Source organism: Phacochoerus africanus, chromosome 16 (genome assembly GCF_016906955.1).
Source record: "Phacochoerus africanus isolate WHEZ1 chromosome 16, ROS_Pafr_v1, whole genome shotgun sequence".
NCBI lineage: Eukaryota > Metazoa > Chordata > Mammalia > Artiodactyla > Suidae > Phacochoerus > Phacochoerus africanus.
Genome location: NC_062559.1, coordinates 4,700,129 through 4,717,902, shown reverse-complemented (window position 1 = coordinate 4,717,902; position 17,774 = coordinate 4,700,129). Strand labels below are relative to the sequence as shown.

Genomic DNA, 17,774 nt, shown 5'->3' with positions numbered 1-17,774 from the left:
CACATCCTACTGTGTGGCCACTTGTCTAAGGAAGTTAAAAAAAAAAAGGTAATTGAAGACAGTTACTGAAATGCTGTGTTAGGATGAGGTAAGGGCTTCGTGATGCAAGAGAGTCTAAAGGATTTAAGTAAAAGGTCCCTCAGAAGCCCGCAGAATTGTTCTTTGGCTGCTGGGACTGGTCATCTGAACACACAGTGTGAGAATGCGCTCCTTGTGGCTCGTATTTTTCAAGACGTTTCAGAAACTCAGCTCCTGTTGTCCTGTGCATTGAGCACATAGCAGACGGGAAGCCTACACTTTTCTCCAGTACTGAGTTGCCCAGTGTTCCAAACAGATTCATGTACTTTATGATTGCCCTTGGGTGGAACGAAAGTTCGGCTTTAAAAGAGATTTGCAGACGTTTAAAATAGAAACCCGGGAGGCAAGAGCGGGCCTCAGGTGCTGCTCAAGAACGCTCGAGAACCGGGAGCGAGCAGGAGTGAGCGAGCCTCGCCCTGCCTTCGTCCTTTGTCCCCTTCGTGTCCCCAGCAGCTCGGGTGGTGGCACCCACAGTGGGGAGTCTCCTATCTTTACTCAGCCTGCGGAACGCTTATCCCTTCCAGACACACCCAGAATAGTGTCCTGCCAGCTCTCCAGGTGTCCCTTAGCCCAGATGAGCTGACCCATAAAATGAACCATGACACGAGGTACGTCCCGACTCCTGGGGTGGTTCCCTTCCTGGCCCTTGAGAATGACTTGGACCTGCTCCGTCCAGCCTGGCGGCCACCAGCCAGGGCAGAGGCCGACCTCCCTGGCTGTGGCTCGTCCGGTACTGCCAACCTCCGCTGTATCATCTTCGCCTCTCCTGTCCTCCCTGCCCCTTGGGGATTTATATTTTTAAAAAGCTTTCTTTACTTTTTAAAATTATATAGAGAGGTTTGGGGGTGAGGCAGTATTAGGTTACATGTGTTCATTTGCTGTCTTTATGCAGAAATAGGGATTGGTTTTTATGGCACTGATTAATTATTCATTTTTGAATTAATACCAGATGATACTTTACCACTGTTATGAATAAAAATGTTTGTGTGACTTGCATTCCTGTGAAGTTTTAATTATATATTTCAGTAATAAAAAGTAAGAAAAACTTGATAACTCCAGTTTAGATCTTGTCATAAATAATGGTTTGGAAAGTTGTTTTTAAATTGGTCTCCTACAGGAATAATTACTGGTGATAAACATGAAAGAAATGGAGGATTGAGGAAAAAATGGATTTATGATTATGGTTCTCAGGACCCATAAGAATATGCCTTTAATAATGCTGAATTTGATTCAGGAACCAGGAAAACCTAATTATATCATAAACATTCTCTTAAATGGAAAAATGTAGATTTTAGTGTAAAATTCTTCACAGATGGTGGATTGTTTGGCAGCAGGTAATTAAATGTAGACAGTTGTTTAGGCAAGTTAAGGGTTTTATTTTCTTAGGTGCATGTGTAGCACGGAGGCCAGGGCTGGTATGGCAGCTACCTGGTGTCATCAGGGATCTTTGGGCTCTAGTATCTTTAGCATGGCTTCCATTCAAAGGTTGCCTTATGATCACACGTTGGCTACTGCAGCTCCAGGCATCACCTCTGCATTCCAGGAAAGAGGGTATTAAGAGCAGAAGGGAATCTACTGCTGAGTCTACCTTCAGCCTTGTTAAAGCCATTTCCTAGAAGCCGCATCCAGCAGCATTTACTTCTCATTGGCCAGAACATTCTCTCTTAGCCTTCCCTGTTCACGAAGGAGTCTGGGAAGTGCTTTTCCTCTGGGCCTGTGATTGTTTAGGGTTCTGGCATTTAGGCAGAAGGGAGAGTAGCTGGTGGGTAGGTCACTTGCAGTGCCTGCCACGATGATGTGACCACAGGTATGAGGACAGTGGCATTTAAGAATTCATGCAGGTGTCCATGCAGGGCTGGCTGGACATGGGAGTGTCATCTGTGTCACAGAGCCACCGGCCAGGGTGATGCACGGCTGCTCCCCTGCTCTGTGCCACCTCCTCGCCTCTGGCAGTCTCCTCAGGAAGTGGTACTGGGGTTTCTGTGGTCTTTGCACACGGGAGTAACCCAGGGCTTCACAGCTCTTGAAAAGATTTTTTTCTTATTATGTAGAACTATAAGTGTGATTTAGAACATCTGTGGGCCTTTTTGCGCTCCTACCCTGTTAACAGAAATATTAACATTTAGTATAAATCTTCCCTTAGTCTTTTCACCAGGTGTTAGATGAGTTTGCATCCAGCATTGTGGCCTCCGCCCCTCTCTCCCCATTTTCTTACATGGCTTTCGTCACCTTCGTGTTAACGGCTAGGTCGTCATCTGTCCAGGGGACATTCCCTGTGTCGCAGTGCCCCTCTTTCTAGGTGTTTGTTCCTGTTTCCAGTTTCCTGGTTTTATAAGAACTAATATGAATGATAAGAACTAATCTTTGCACATGTTTTCCTATATTTAGAGCATTTTTTATATTAATAAAATTATGTGTATTATATATAACTTGAAGGTCCAGAAGTGTTAATAATTTTGAATCTTCAACATGCCCTTCCACACGGAAATCTTCACTGTACAAGAGGCCACATTATTTGAACTCTTGTCAGCATTAATGAATGTCATTTTTGATTGATTTTTTTAAGTTTACTTTTTTTTTGTCTTTTGTCTTTTTTGTTGTTGTTGTTGTTGTTGCTATTTCTTGGGCCGCTCCCCTGGCATATGGAGGTTCCCAGGCTAGGGGTCGAATTGGAGCTGTAGCCACCGGCCTACACAGAGCCACAGCAACGCGGGATCCGAGCCGCGTCTGCAACCTACGCCACAGCTCATGGCACCGCCGGATCGTTAACCCACTGAGCAAGGGCAGGGATCGAACCCACAACCTCATGGTTCCTAGTCAGATTCGTGAACCACTGCGCCACGACGGGAACTCCTAAATTTACATTTTAATATCTTTGACCTTATACGTTTTTGGACCTGTTTATTCGCTGTGTTTTCTCTTTTGTAAGTTGCCTGTGCATGTTCTGTGTGTTGTACATACCCGTGTTTTTTTGCTTTTCTTATTGCTATGATTTCTATGAACTTTCTTTACCCTCAATTTTTCTTTTGCATGAAATGTACCTACCATAAAACTCATCATTTTAGGAGTTCCCATGGTGGCGCAGTGGTTAACGAATCCAACTAGGAACCATGAGGTTGCGGGTTTGGCCCCTGCCCTTGCTCAGTGGGTTGACGGTCCGGCGTTGCCGTGAGCTGTGGTGTAGGTTGCAGACGCGGCTCGGATCCTGCGTTGCTGTGGCTCTGGCGTAGGCCGGTGGCTACAGCTCCGATTCGACCCCTAGCCTGGGAACCTCCATATGCCGCGGGAGCAGCCCAAGAAATAGCAAAAAGACAAAAAAAAAAAAAAACCTCATCATTTTAGCCATTTTTGAGTGGGCAGTTTGGTGAATTGAGCCCTTTCACATGCTCTGTATCCATTACAGCCACCCATCTTCCAAACCGAAACTCTGACCTGTTTAGAGAATAACCCCCCTCCCCCTTTCCCCAGTCCCTGGCACCCACATCCTGCTTTCTTTCTCTGTGACTAGCTATTCTAGGTCCTCATGTAAGTGGCATCACACAGTATTTGTCTTTTCTGACTGGCTTATTGCACTTAGTATGATGTCTTCACAGTGCAGCCATATTGTAACAGGGGTCAGAATTTCCTTCCTTTTTTAGGCTGAATAATATTCTGTGGTATGTATGTCCCACATTTTGTTTATACTGTGATCTCTTTCATGTAATAAATAAGAAGCTTTTGTCAGGAGCAGATACTTTTTCTTGGTTGATTTTTTTTTTTTTGTCTTTGTAGGTTTTTTTGGAACATCTATAACTAAATTATTATTATTATTATTATTGTTTGCTTTTTAGGGCTGCGCCTGTAGCATATGGAGTTCACAGGCTAGGAGTCCAGTCGAAGCTACAGTTGCCGGCCTACACCACAGCCACAGCAATGCCAGATCCGTAATCCCCTGAGCGAGGCCAGGGATCGAACCCACAGCTGGTTCATGGTTCCTAGTTGGATTCGTTTCCACTGCGCCACGACGAACTCCTATAACTGTAAATTTTTATGTAGGAAACCTTTTTTCCTTCGATATTTATACAAATCTATTTGGGATTTATTTGATACATCATTTGACACTGATCTTAAAGCCAGGAAGAATCCAGGAGGCAGGGTTAATCTGCTTCTTGCTGGGAATGTCTTCTCTAGGCTCACGTTTTGCTTCAAACCAAATAGGTAGCTCTCAGCTGGCAGGCAGGAAACACTGTTTGCACTCGGCTGCCTTCTTAGCCTTCCTCTCTTGGTTCCTTTTCCCCCTCAACTCAGTTTAAATGCTTCGTTTATCAAGTTAACTTACTGGAGTTCCCGCTGTGGTGCAGTGGGTTAAGAATCTGACTGCGGTGGCTCAGGTGGCTGTGGAGGCACTAGCTCGACCCCTGGTCCAGTGCAGTGGGTTAAAGGATCTGGCGTTGCAGCTGCTGTGGCTCGGATTCAGTCCCTGGTCCACATACTACGCTTTGCCATGGGTTTTGCCAAAAAATGTAAGAAAAAAAAAATTGACTTGTTAAGGTGCTTGGCTTCCTCTTCAAGGTGCGAAAAGAGCTTATAGATTTCCGAAGTTAGTATATGTGATTTCTTCTGGTATGAGAGACACCACTGAGTGTTCAGCTGGTTTTCTTCCACACTTGTTATATGTGCCTGGCCCTCCCCCACGGGTAGATCCACGGTCACTCAGTTATTTAATCCCACCAACAACCCTGAGGTAGGAGGTTATTAGGCCTGTTTTTCGGATTGACAGGAGGAAGTTTAAGGAGGTAAGTTGTAACCAGTATTGTTGGAATCTGCAGCCATTATTCATGTGCTTTAAGTGAAAGAAATCTCAGGTAGAACTTGCTGACACAGTGCTAATAACTCTGTGCTGGGTACTTCAAGGCAGTAACACATTTCATCTCAACCCCTTGAGGTCGGCACAGTCTACGAAGTTATGTGTGGTTGAGTGACTTTTAGATCCCGCGTTTGCAGTCTGCCTTTGATGAGGGTCACTTCTCGCATGTGTCTTAGGATGGCTTTCTCTCTCCCATCCAGGGACTGTGTTGATTCTCATTACAGTGTTGGAGCTTTGCATCAGTTGCTACACCAGAGTCTAAACGAAAGCCCCCAGCGTGTTGATAGCCAGATGTGCTCGAGTGTTTGAGAACAGCTGCAGCACAGAATTCAAAAGGCCTAGAAGGGTTTCGGGTGCACGTGTGTCTGCCTCCCTCCCTCCGTGCTGCCGCCGGAGCCCCTTTCCTAGAGGAAAGCGTCTTTACCAGCTCTTAACCAGACAGCCGTGTGCAGGCGCAGGGTTATATATGTAACCTTATTTTGTGCAATGGGTATGAAACAGACATACTGTTGTATACCTTTTAAAAAAATTTTTAAAAAATGTAATAATTTTTAAAACTGATTAAAAGCATTATATGGTATTTACCATTTTAAGGTACGGTTCAGTAGTTAACGTATATTCACATTGTTGTGTGACAGGTCTCTAGAACTTTCCTGTCTTGGGAAACCAAAATCTGCCATTGAACAGCTCCTGGTTCCTCTCTCCCTTGCACCTTGTTTGTTTAAAGAGAGTTGTTGCTACAAAGTGTTTAAGAACGAATGCAGTGTGGAAAGGCCTCTTTTCGTGTAGCAGTTTATCATAGAGATTGTATCAGCACACACAGAGCTCATCCTTTTTATGTGCTGCGAAGTATTATTTTATGAATACTTTGGATGAATTTGTTTCATCAGTTCCCTGTGATGGACGCTTAGCTTGTTTCTGATCTCAGGAGCAGTGTTGACTTTGGAGCCTCAGGGCTCCTTGTTGTGGATGGTCTCTTGCCTAGAGGATGTGATTTGATGTTGTTCTGTGATCTTAGCCAAGAGACCTCCTTAGTAGGTAGACTTCTCCTTGGTACTCGCTGGTGATCTTAGCAATCATGATGCACCTTCTGGAGCCTGTCCCCCTGCCAGGTGCTGCCACGTGCACCTACTTAGGCTCCTGTGAAGTCCTAAGGGCAGACAGAGGAAATCACTCTAAAGCCTAGCAAAATCAGAGGCGGGATGACCCAGCCGATTGGACCGCAGAGCTGTCAGTTAACCATGCTGGTGTGGCCTGCTGCTGGATATGGCCTTAGTTCACCTGTTTTAGCTGTAAGCTATGTCTTCTGTGTTTAATGTGTTTTATTTGTGTATTAATATTTTAAAACCCAATCTTAGTATTCTCTTTGATTTCTTTAAAAACATTTTTTTGAGAGATTGTTTTTATTATTTTTTGGTTGTGCCCACGGCACGTGGAAGTTCCTGGGCCAGAGATCGAACCCAGGTTGCATTGCCGCTGTGGCAGCACTGGATCCTTAACTCAGAGCATCACATGGGAGCTTCCTTGTTTGATGTCTGTTAGATATGTGTTATTTCTGATAATTTGGTACTTGAAAAAAATATTGAAAGTTCCTGCTGTGGCACAGTGGGTTAAGAATCTGACTGTGCCGCTAAGGAGGTGCAGATTCGATCCCTGGCCTGGAGCAGTGGGTTAAAGGAGCCAGCATAGGTCCCAGCTGCAACTCGGATTCAGTCTCTTGCCCGAGAACTGCCATATGCTGTGGGTGTGGCAGTAAAAAGAAAAAGAAACAAAATTTTGTATAATATCTTTATCTGGATTAAGAAGGTATATATATATATATATATATACAGTGGAATACTACTCAGCCATTAACAAGAACAAAATAATGCCATTTGCAGCAACATGGTTGGAACTAGAGACTCTCATACTAAGTGAAGTACGTCAGAAAGAGAAAGAACAAATACCATATGGTATCACTTATATCTGGAATCTAATATACAGCACAAAGGAATGTTTCTGTAGAAAAAGAAAATCATGGACATGGAGAACAGACTTGTGGTTGCCGAGGGGGAGGGAATGGGAGGCACTGGGAGTTTGGGGTTAATAGACGCAAACTATTGCCTTTGAATTGGATAAGCAGTGAGGTCCTGCTGTATGGCACAGGGAACTATATCTAATTACTTGTGATGGAACATACGGGAGCATAATGTGAGAAAAAGAATGTATGTATGTATGTGTGACTGGATCACCTTGCTGAACAGTAGAAAATTGACAGAACACTGTAAGCCAGCTAAAATGGAAAAAAAATAAAAATCATTAAATAAAATACAAAAAACACCTTTGTGTGTTTAGGGATGATTACTTCCTCCTGTGCTGAATGACCACGTTGGTACATTTCCACATTTTCTTACCTCCTCTGTCATCTGCTTCTTACTGTGTCACTAAACTTCTAATATTTATATTTCTAACTTTGTGTATACTAATGTTTCTGATATTCTATCCATAGAACAATGTCTTTTGAGTCTGTGATAGGATATCAGTATCTCTGTTCTTTCCTCCTGTTCATCTGTACCTCTTGATACTTTTCCTGCTGTTTTAATTTATGTTTCCCGTCTGTTCCATAGCTGTAATGCTCAGAAAAGAAAAATCTTTATTCCCACATCTTAAACGGATTAATTGTTCATTCTAAGTCTGGCTGTACTTTTTTGCCTTCCTGTTGTTTGGCTAAAGCTTATCTTCTGATAGTTGATTACTGAAGGGTTTGTAGGAACCAGATTCTCCCAAGTTCTCACATGTTTGAAGATAGTTTGTTTTTGTAAAGTACTTGATTGGCTGTGTGGTCAGATGTCGAATCTCAGGCCACGCGCTCCTGCTCTGAGACCTGGCCCCACGTGGCTGTGCCATTGACCGAGGCTGGCTGGGCCTTCCTGCTCTGAGTCCGCTCAGACTGGGCACAGCCACATTCCACCGGCTGAGCGGCTCATGGTCCTGGGGCCGGAGGTCCGAGGCGAAGGTGCTGGCAGGGTGGGTTTCTGGTGGGCTCTCTTCCTGGCTGGCAGACGGCCGCCTCCCCACTGTGTCCTCTCCAGACTTTCCTCTGTCTGTGCCCAGAGGGCTCTCTGGTGTCCCTTCCTTCTTTGTAAGTGACGTTATTTCTGTCCAATTAGGCTCCCCTCTCACGAGCTCCTTCAACCTTAATTATCTTTCTTGATGTGTCACCTCCAGATTTAGGCACTTGGGGGCTGGGCCCTCACTGTAGGAACTTGGGGAGTCACAGCTCAGTCTGTAACAGTCGGTAATGTGGAAATTTTGGCCAAAGGCCCAGAGAATTTTTATTTATTCTTTCTTTTTTTTCTTTCTTTTTCTTTTTTGCAGCTTAAATATGTGATGTGTATCCATATTATTGACATGGAAAAATGTTCCCAACCTATTGCTGAATGACAAAAAGCAGGTTTATTTATTCTTTTTATCTTTCTGTAATCCCATTAATTTCCTCCTGATTCATAGTGGTTATTGTTTTAAAATAGATACTTGAATTTTTTAATATCTTTGTCATGATTTTCATCTGCTTTATTTTTGTATTTTTCTGGGTACGTGTTTTTTGTCTGCCTTTGCTTTTCCTATTACTTTTTTCTCTCTCTCCTTCTCTTCTCATAGTACTTTGAGATGCTCTTTGGCTGGTTTCTTCGTGTCCTTTCCTCATCTTTGAGTGAGGGGCTTCTTTCTGACCCGCTGTGTGTGAGTCCAGGCTGGGCAGGGGCCAGCGGCCGGGTGTGGCTGCTTCGGCCCCTGGTCTTCCCGCTCACACTCGAAGGCAAAGATGCTTCCTCTGACCTTTGCCGCCTGTGCTCTGATGGCTGCTGGGCTTCGGGAGGGAGGCCTCTGCTCTTCGGCTCAGACTGCTCTTGTTCCGGGCAAGGGCTCCTGTGTTTGCTCCTCTTTGAAGCTGTATGGCTTACCTGGATCTGGTGTGCCGGGTCCTCACCCGTCTCGACTGGGTTCTTCCTGCTCTTGGCAGCTCCCTGCTGGGCTCTTGCGTTTCAGGGTGCTTGGGTGTGACGTTCGTGCAGGTAGGGTTTCCTTTTCTGTAACTGGCTCTTGTTGGGGGGCGGTTACGCAGAGCAGACGGGTTTAGAGAGGTCTTTACTCCGCGGTCTCCAGGCTTGGAAGCCCCACAGCCAAGTCGCTGTCCCTTTCTCGAGGTGCAGATGTCTTTAGCGTAGCCTCTGGGCGGACGCAGTCTGTACGTCTAGCAGGTGGTACAGCATCCTAACGAACGTGCTTTCAGGTTCACTGTTTTGTGGTGCTGATGCAATTACATGAAACCGGGTGAACACCAGCTACAGTGGCTGTTGTCTTGCAGACAGAACCTCCGCTGAACACCCCAGAAAACAGAGAGTACCTGGCGGAAATCCTGTTCGAATCATTTAACGTCCCGGGACTCTACATTGCAGTCCAGGTAAAAGCAGCCGTGTCCACGACCCCCACGACCCCCGCGACCCCGGCTGGCTGACCGGGAAGAAACGGCGATCCCACGGGCTCCGTTGTCACCCTCAGCACCCACTCATACCCACCATTCAGGTGTGAACGTACACACGGTACAGAACAGCTCCTGTGATTTAGGTTCTTATGTTTTCACTGCTGGTGCAGCACTTGTCCAGCGTTTGTCTTTGTATATGCACGAAATGCTACTGTTTTCATCTCTGAGTGACACAGTAGGGATGTAAGTACGGTTCTTTTGTGTCTTCTTTCACTTCTGATCATCAAAGCACAATGCCATCTGCTAAAGACCAAACAGATGCCTTTAGAGGGTCCCCCTAGGGATGCGGGTTCCATGAGCTGGTAGAACTTCCTCTGAAGCCACTTGCCCGGAGTGTGGGGATTTTGTTGGTTTTGCTTGTTGTTCACTCTCTGCCCCCCTGTAGATGGGAACTGACTGAAGTTTTGGGGAATCAGTTTAAGGAGGTGTCTCCCACAGTCTCTTCTGCACATCCTGGTCCCTCTGAGGAGGAGGAGGAGTTGCATAGGAAATTGATGTGCAGGTGCCACATGCCATGACCTGCTGATTCACACTGGCTTCCCTTTGCCAAACTTTGATTTATTTTATCGAAAACGTGACTCCATCCGATTGTGTGCAAAATGTGCGTGTTGTCCAATTTGGAATTTGAATTTTAGGGGGAAGAGGGAGGCTGAGGAAGGGAAAGAGCTCCTCAGACTGACGGAGTAAGAAAGGGCGTGTTGCTTGACCCTGAGAACCGTCAGGCACCGTTTGCACTCCCTGGCAGGCGTTGCCTTTCTGCTCACGGTCCCGTGTCTCGTGCAGGCAGTGCTGGCCTTGGCCGCGTCTTGGACGTCGAGACAAGTTGGCGAACGCACGTTGACGGGGATCGTCATTGACAGCGGGGACGGGGTCACCCACGCTATCCCGGTGGTAAGCAGACTCTCAGGGCCTCGGTCTCCGGCGGCCTCCCCGAAGGAAGGAGTGACTCCCTTGTCACTGCTGGGCAAAGGAACAAGAGGTTCTGAACCCAGGCACTGGAGAGAGAAGACGCCGCCCAGCATCTGTGCTGCCGGTGCTTAGCAATCCATGGTGGTGGGACTCTGGGCTCTGCTTGAGCGGGGGTCGGGGGGGTGGGGGGGCGTCACTAGGAGGCTCGTCCTGGCTTACATTCTGAGCTGTCACCTTGGACGTCAGCAGGTGTGGTGCGCAGCCGCTGAAGGACGGGCCCTGTGCTCTGACAAGACGGGGATGGCTTCAGTCAGCTCATGCTTTAGGGAAGGGCTTGTTTTTTAAAATTTATTTATTTATTTATTGTCTTTTTTTAGGGCTGCATCCTCAGCATATGGAGGTTCCCAGGCTAGGGGTCGAATCAGAGCTACAGCTGCTGGCCTACACCGCAGCCATAGCAACACCAGATCCTTTACCCACTGAATGAGGCCAGGGATCGAACCTGCATCCTCAATACTAGTCAGGTTCATTTCCACTGAGCCACGACAGGAACTCCTGTTTTTTAAAATTTAAGAGCCAGGAAGGGGAGATTGTTTATTTGACTCACAGAATGCTCTGCAGTGTTTTTTGGTTTTAATTTTTAAAATATTAGAGAAGTGGTTCCTAATTCTGGCTTTAAGAGACAGTACCTATATTTTTCTTTCAGTCCAGTGGACTGTTTAGGTGAATTATTTGAAGTTTGTTTTTTGAAAATTAATTGAAGCTGCCTGAAGGGGGTGTACAGTGGATAGACCCCTCATTCCTGGCCTTCCTCCTCCAGGTTCCCTGCTTAGAGGGAACCTTATTTCTAGTTACTTGTTATTTATATATATTACAACTATGTTGGAGTTCCCTGGTGGCATGGCAGGTTCAGGATCTGGCATCATCACTGCAGCAGCTGGGGTTGCTGCTGTGGCACAGGTTTGATACCTGGCCCAGGAACTTTCACGAGCCATGGGTACAGCTCACCACTGCAAAAGACAGCCAGGTTATGTTTTGTGTGTGTGTGTGTGTGTGTGTGTGTGTGTGTGTAGCTCCTTTTAAAAATGCTCCTTGGGCTTTTTAAAAAACAATTCATGGACTTCAATTGAAGAAATGGCCACTGTTTTATTTCAGGAAGCTGGAGGAATGATAATACTAACGTGCTAAGGCTTTAATTCCTCAGAAGCCAGAAATCACTGAAGGAGGTCGGCATGTCCACTGTCAGGAGGAGGAAAGCCCGGCCCCTGCCCTCCTGTCCCGTCCTGTCCCCGGGGCCCAGCCGGTGGGGGCGAGGAGGGAGGGGGCGGGGCGCACTCTGCACACTTGCTGCCTCGGGTCACGAGAAGTGTGAGTGCCCCTGAGGGGGAACCTGACTGGCTGTCTCTCTGAGCTTGTGCCCTCAGACGGCAGTGCAGCCGAGGTCGCCAGAGGGTCTCCCGGGCCCTGCTCTTTTGCCTCCCTCGTGCGTCTGACTCAGAAGAAGAGAGCAGAAGTTCACGTAGCAAGCAGGCCCCCAGAGAAAGCTGTTCACGTTTTTATCTCTTCCTTTGTTCTGTCTTTTTCCTGATTTTAAAAATTACATTTGTTGCACAAAATTTGGATAAAATGGAGAAATGTGAAGAAGGAAATAAAATGACCCATAAACCCACCTGGACAACTGCGTTATACAGTCGTATGGCCTTCTAAGCGCTTTTTTTTTTTTTTTTTTGGTCTTTTTGCTATTTCTTGGGCCATTCCCACGGCATATGGAGGTTCCCAGGCTAGGGGTCGAATCGGAGCTGTAGCCACCGGCCTACACAGAGCCACAGCAACGCAGGATCCGAGCCGCGTCTGCGACCTACACCACAGCTCACGGCAATGCCGGATCGTTAACCCACTGAGCAAGGCCAAGGATCGAACCCGCAACCTCATGGTTCCTAGTTGGATTCGTTAACCACTGCGCCACGACGGGAACTCCTTTTTTTTTTGGTGTGTGTAAGCACTTTTTCTTAAACACAGGTGTACACACTTTCAGCAAAATTGGAATATCCTGTATCTGATTTTATATTCTAATTGTACAATATAATCCTGAAACTGTATTTTGCATGTTGGTTTATCCCTAATGTTTTTTCCTGTTGTTAAGCATTCTGTGCAAGAATCGTCACCGCATGATAGCCCATCGCGTGGGTATGAAGTACTGCACGTACTCTCCTGTTTTTGGATATGTGTGTTGTTTTGATATAGTTAATGCTGTGATGAAGCTGACGCGTATTTACAGCTGGTTGAATTAATTTTAGAACATGTTCTATATAAGGCATAGAATATAAAAATCACGCATAGCTTCCGTGAGAGAGCTAATATTATGAGTTTAAGTTGATCTTTGCTATTTTAATAATTTCTACTTATATTTTATCTTGATCTTAAAATATTTTATAAATGGCTTGGACGTTCTGGAAAGGCCCTGCCTTTCCTCACTTGTGGACGTTGGGTAAATCCGAAGAAAACGTGGGAGGAATCCTGCAACTTGTTCTTGCGGCTTAGCTGGTGACCGAGTCTGTGCTTGTGGTCACGAAAACCTGTACATTCCCAGTGGTTCGTTCATTCCGCCTCCTCTGTCTCAGGGGCACGTGGCACAGAGGCGGTGCCATCTCTTCTTTACCTGGTGAGGCTGGGGTGGCGGTTGTCACTCTGACCATCAGCTCCCGGTAGAGCCAGTGGGAGTTCCCAGCCTGAGGCTTCCGTGGGAAGCTGAGCCCTCAGGGAGGTTGGCGAGGGCCCTGGGGCTGAGCAGCTGCTGCTTCCCTGCCCCGGAGGGCGGCTAAACCAGAGGAGCCTGGCTCCCGCCGCACGGGTGTCACAGGGCGTAGGGTGTAGGCGAACCTGCCGGCGTTCCTCTTGCAGACCAGGGACCATTCACTGAGCACTGGCTGCAGGTCCAGCAGGGCTGCACTTGACCCTGCATTTTATTACTGTGTTGCCGCCCCCTGCCCCACGTTGTGGATGAAGGTGCTGAGGCTGAAACATGTTAACACACGTGTCCACGGCTACTCAGCCCCAAATGTGGGGCAGGGTTTGAGTCCGGGGTTAGAATCCAAGTCCTGAAGCCAAATGGTTGACTTTTCAATGCAGGACGATTTATAGGTGGCTCAACAGTTTATAGACACGACTTCTTTTTTGTTAGAGGAACAAAGAAAATGATTGGCCCTTTGTTCTGACAGACAGCAGTACTTTTTGGCAATGAACTATTTCATGTGGTTTTCTCCTCACATTCCTCTTGAAAGCATCACTCGGGTGGCTCTTGGGGCATCTCAGGTTCTGCTGATGGAGCTGGAGTTGCGTGTGCTCTCATTTGAGAAGGCCTCCAGGCCCGAGCTCCACACAGGCTGGGGGTCAGTAAATGCTTGTGATCCCGGAGGGGCAGGTGAGCAGGGCGCTCACCCCAGGGTCACTCACCGGCCTTCCTCCTCCTCCCCCCCAGGCAGAAGGGTATGTCATCGGAAGCTGCATCAAACACATTCCCATTGCGGGCCGAGACATCACCTATTTCATCCAGCAGCTGCTGAGGGAGAGGGAGGTGGGCGTCCCTCCCGAGCAGTCCCTGGAGACCGCAAAGGCCATCAAGGTAAAACCATGGGGATGGGCGGTCTCAAGGGGGCTGGCGTCGGGTGCCTCCCCTGCGCCGTCGCCCTGCTCCCACCTCCCCCGTCCCCTGGATCTGTTTACCACTTGTGCTTGTGGAGCTTCCCGCGGTGAATGAGAACAGCTAGTTAAGTGGTATGAAGCACCGTGCAGAGTGAGCAGCCCTTTAATTGGAGCCTAACTAGACAGACCTTCAGTTAGCTGTCTGCATCCACCCCCCGCCCCCGCCCCGCGTGCTTCATCTCTGGGATAGGGAGCAGGGAGTCATGCGCCTTTGCAGCACCTGGAGTATCCCGGCGCCCAGGGAGTCATTCGGCAGGCTCCACCTGTATTTCCTAGACTCTCGTTAACATGCTGGGAAAGTTACAGGAATTTTTAAAATGAAATCAGGAAGATTAGAGGAAAGATGGCTGATTGGTCCTTATTTAAAATGCCTGCCTGACCTGACCCATCAGTTTGGTCTCTGTATTACTCTGTATGTGGCAGTTGACAGACCCCCCCCCCCTTTTCAAAGCTTCAATGAAGTGGAGTTGGTTTTCAGTGCTGTGATCATTTTTGCTGTGCCGCAGTGATCCGCTTACACACATACACACACCCATTTTTTTCAGATTCTTCTCCCAGGTAGACTGTCACAGGATATTGGGTAGAGTTGCCTGTGCTGTACAGCGGCTCCGTGTTGGCCAGTCATTCCATAGACCTCAGTGTGCATGTGCTGGTCCCACAGCCTCAGGCCATCCCTCCCCCAGCCTGTCCCCTTTGGTCACCATAAGTTTGTTTTCAAAGTCTCTGAGTCTGTTTTCTGTTGACAGACCCTTTTTAAGGAATTTTCTTCTCAGGTTGCAAAATTAGGACAAATTATTGGTTTTTTTAAGTCAAAATGCAAGAGATTTTTAGTACTACAGGGATTATTATTATTATATAGTCGAAGAGCAAGAGTTTTGTTTTTGGAGAAGAATTTATATGTGGGTGACAGGTGGCCTGGAGCACCTCCCTTCCCGTAGAACACGCGGTTTCTGTCTGAGCTGCAGGGGAGCTCTGCCTGCCCTCCGCCTGCACCCCGGCCCTTTCCTCCCAGGAAGCACCAGAGGCTTAGTTGAAGGCTGGTTGAAGGGGAGGGAGCCGGGCAACCCCCCACCCCCACCGTTGGCCGGTGCTCGTGGTGAACACAGGCAGTTTGAGGACAGAGTGCGCTGGCGTGGGGCAGGAGCAGGTCGGTCCTTCCCGGGGGCAGTGGGGGGGAGTTGACGGAAGCAGCAGTGGGCTTTTTTAGACGGAATACTTCACACATTTTCCCTCCTTCCCTTGCTTTTCTTCAAGAAACGAAATCTGGTCGTTTGACCCAGTTCCCTCCCCACCCACCTCTGTCACAAAGGTGACTGACACCTCTTGCTCCCGACTCTCAACTCTCGAGCGAGCCCTGAGTGTGTGTGACCGTGAGGCTGCTCTCCTGGTCCTCACGGTGGCATTTTCTTTATTGCTGGCTGTTTGGGGTCCGTTCTGACTTTGAACCCGGGGCTGGCCCACTCAGGCCGTGACGGGGGCGCTGGGATCAGAGAGTCCTTGTGTTCTGTCCAGGTGAGCTGCACTGGCCCTGCTGGGACAGAGGAGGGCCTGGAGGGAGCGGCTCAGAGCTGCCCCGCCTCTTACCCCTCCTGAGGTCACCGGTCACGAGCGGGGTGGGTGCTGGCACACCCCGCCCTGCAGCGAGAGCCCAGCGCTTAGGGCTACCGCAGCCACGCTCGCAGCCACGCTCGCAGCCACGCTCGTCCTTTGTCGCAGCATTTCATGCCGTCTGCTAAGCCGGCTGAGACGGCCTAAGAAACTGGCTGGGCCTCTTAGGGCAGCTTCACGTTCCCGTCTCCAGTCTGTAGCTTTAAGGTTCTGCAGACTGACCCGTGCTCTCCGTTATCAACGGACACAGGGTGGTGTAGCTTATAATTCTGCAGAGCACATCGAGAGGGTATTAGGATCTGTTCCAGGGAGTCTAAGAAACCTTAAACTTAATATGGTGAAAATGCTCTCCGAGGTCCTTCTAAAACGGGTAGTGAGCACCAGCTGTGGCCCTGGTGTTGAACAAAGCCCATCTGGCCCACAAGACGCTTGCTTTCAGAATCTGGTACCCAAGTGCCACCTGCTGCTTTGCTGAGGTAGCTCTAAGGACAGATGGTCAACCCGAAGGTCCGTCGCGCATCCCTGGATGCTGAGGAGACACGTTTCGTATCTCAGGAGGGGCTGGTGTAGGGCGAAAGCCATGTGCACTGACACACGGGGCTCCTCCTGCCCCAGCAGCCTTTTCTCTTGTCCTTGGTACCTAGACTGTGTTCTCACCGCGGCTGCTTCCTCCCTGACGCTCAGCCAGAGCGTGGGCTCCAGCGGGCAGGCATTTACTCCCTGTGCGTCCCAGGTGCTGGGCCCTCGGCACGTCTTAGCCGTGGAGGCGCTGACCGCGGGCGTCAGACTGCACAGCAGATGAAGAGCCTGCGGGCCGGCATCAGGCTGGAGCCTCTGCCTTCAGGGCCCTGGGCTGCAGCGCAGGGCCGCTGGTCCAGGCTGGGTGGCAGTGGATGCCCAGGCGGGCGCCATATGGAGGCCCAAGAGGAATGAGGAAGGGAGAAGTTGGAGACGGGATCCTTAGCAGACACTGTTAGACATTATTTCAGATGGTCTGCAGCAAAATTGGAGTAAGGCTGAGATTGATAGCCAGGCTGCAGAGAGCACAGATTGGCGTGTTCAGAGCGTGGTCGTGAAAAGTCTCAGAGGCTTAAAGCATGTCCGTCGTGGAGGTGTGGTTGTGGGCAGGACGCACTTCAGGGGTGTTCCGGGGTCACTGGGCATTTGTCTGAGGGCAGACTCTGGGCAGCTGTTAACGCGTGGTGGCCTCTCGGTGTGTCTGCAGGAGAAGTACTGTTACATCTGCCCGGATATAGTCAAGGAGTTTGCCAAGTATGACGTGGATCCTCGCAGGTGGATCAAGCAGTACACGGGGATCAACGCCATCAACCAGAAGAAGTTCGTGGTAGACGTCGGCTACGAGCGGTTCCTGGGCCCTGAGATTTTCTTTCACCCGGAGGTAAGGCGTCCACCCTCCGAGGGCTCTGAGCGCAGCTGCCCCCCGGTGTGCGGGCAGAGCCCCGGCAGTGGGAACCGCCCCCCGGCCCTGTGCCTGCCTGACTGGTTGACTCTTCAGCTCCATTGTCTGTTCAATAGATAATGGTTCATTAAACCCCGAGTGGTTAGGAAGAAGCTTTAAGAGCAATAGAAGACAATGGAATCCAAAGTCATCTCATAGGAAAACCAGTTAATCTCGGGGACCGAATGAAATTTACCTCTGTACGAGGTGACATCTCACCTCTCCCTTGGTGCTGCTCCATCCAAATTCGAGTTTTTAACCCAGAACAGGTGGTCCTGCTGTGTTCCCTGCCTTAGCAAAGGCTTCTGAGGACTAGCCTTTCCATTAGTTAAATGGCGTTTAAGAATTACGGATAGCGGAGTTCTCGTCGTGGTGCAGTGGTTAACGAATCCTACTAGGAACCATGAGGTTGCGGGTTTGGCTCCTGCCCTTGCTCAGTGGGTTGACGGTCCGGCGTTGCCGTGAGCTGTGGTGTAGGTTGCAAACGCAGCTCAGATCCTGCGTTGCTGTGGCTCTGGCATAGGCCGGTGGCTACAGCTCCAGTTCGACCCCTAGCCTGGGAATCTGCATGTGCTGCGGGAGCGGCCCAAGAAATAACTAAAAAGACCAAAAAAAAAAAAAAAAAGAATTACGGATAGCATCCTTTTAAC

The 17,774-nt window shown here is 48.7% G+C and overlaps 1 protein-coding gene across 4 annotated transcripts in view; it reads left to right on the top strand.

Annotated features, from left to right (window-relative positions):
- Nucleotides 1-17,774, top strand: part of ACTR3B (actin related protein 3B) — a 62,123-nt gene that overhangs the window by 31,283 nt on the left and 13,066 nt on the right. For all 4 annotated transcript variants that reach the window (XM_047763020.1, XM_047763018.1, XM_047763019.1 and 1 more), the window contains 4 exons: nucleotides 9,270-9,365; nucleotides 10,230-10,337; nucleotides 13,834-13,977; nucleotides 16,891-17,064. In XM_047763020.1, coding sequence (XP_047618976.1) covers nucleotides 9,270-9,365; nucleotides 10,230-10,337; nucleotides 13,834-13,977; nucleotides 16,891-17,064 — 522 coding nt within the window. The remainder of the gene's footprint in view (nucleotides 1-9,269; nucleotides 9,366-10,229; nucleotides 10,338-13,833; nucleotides 13,978-16,890; nucleotides 17,065-17,774) is intronic.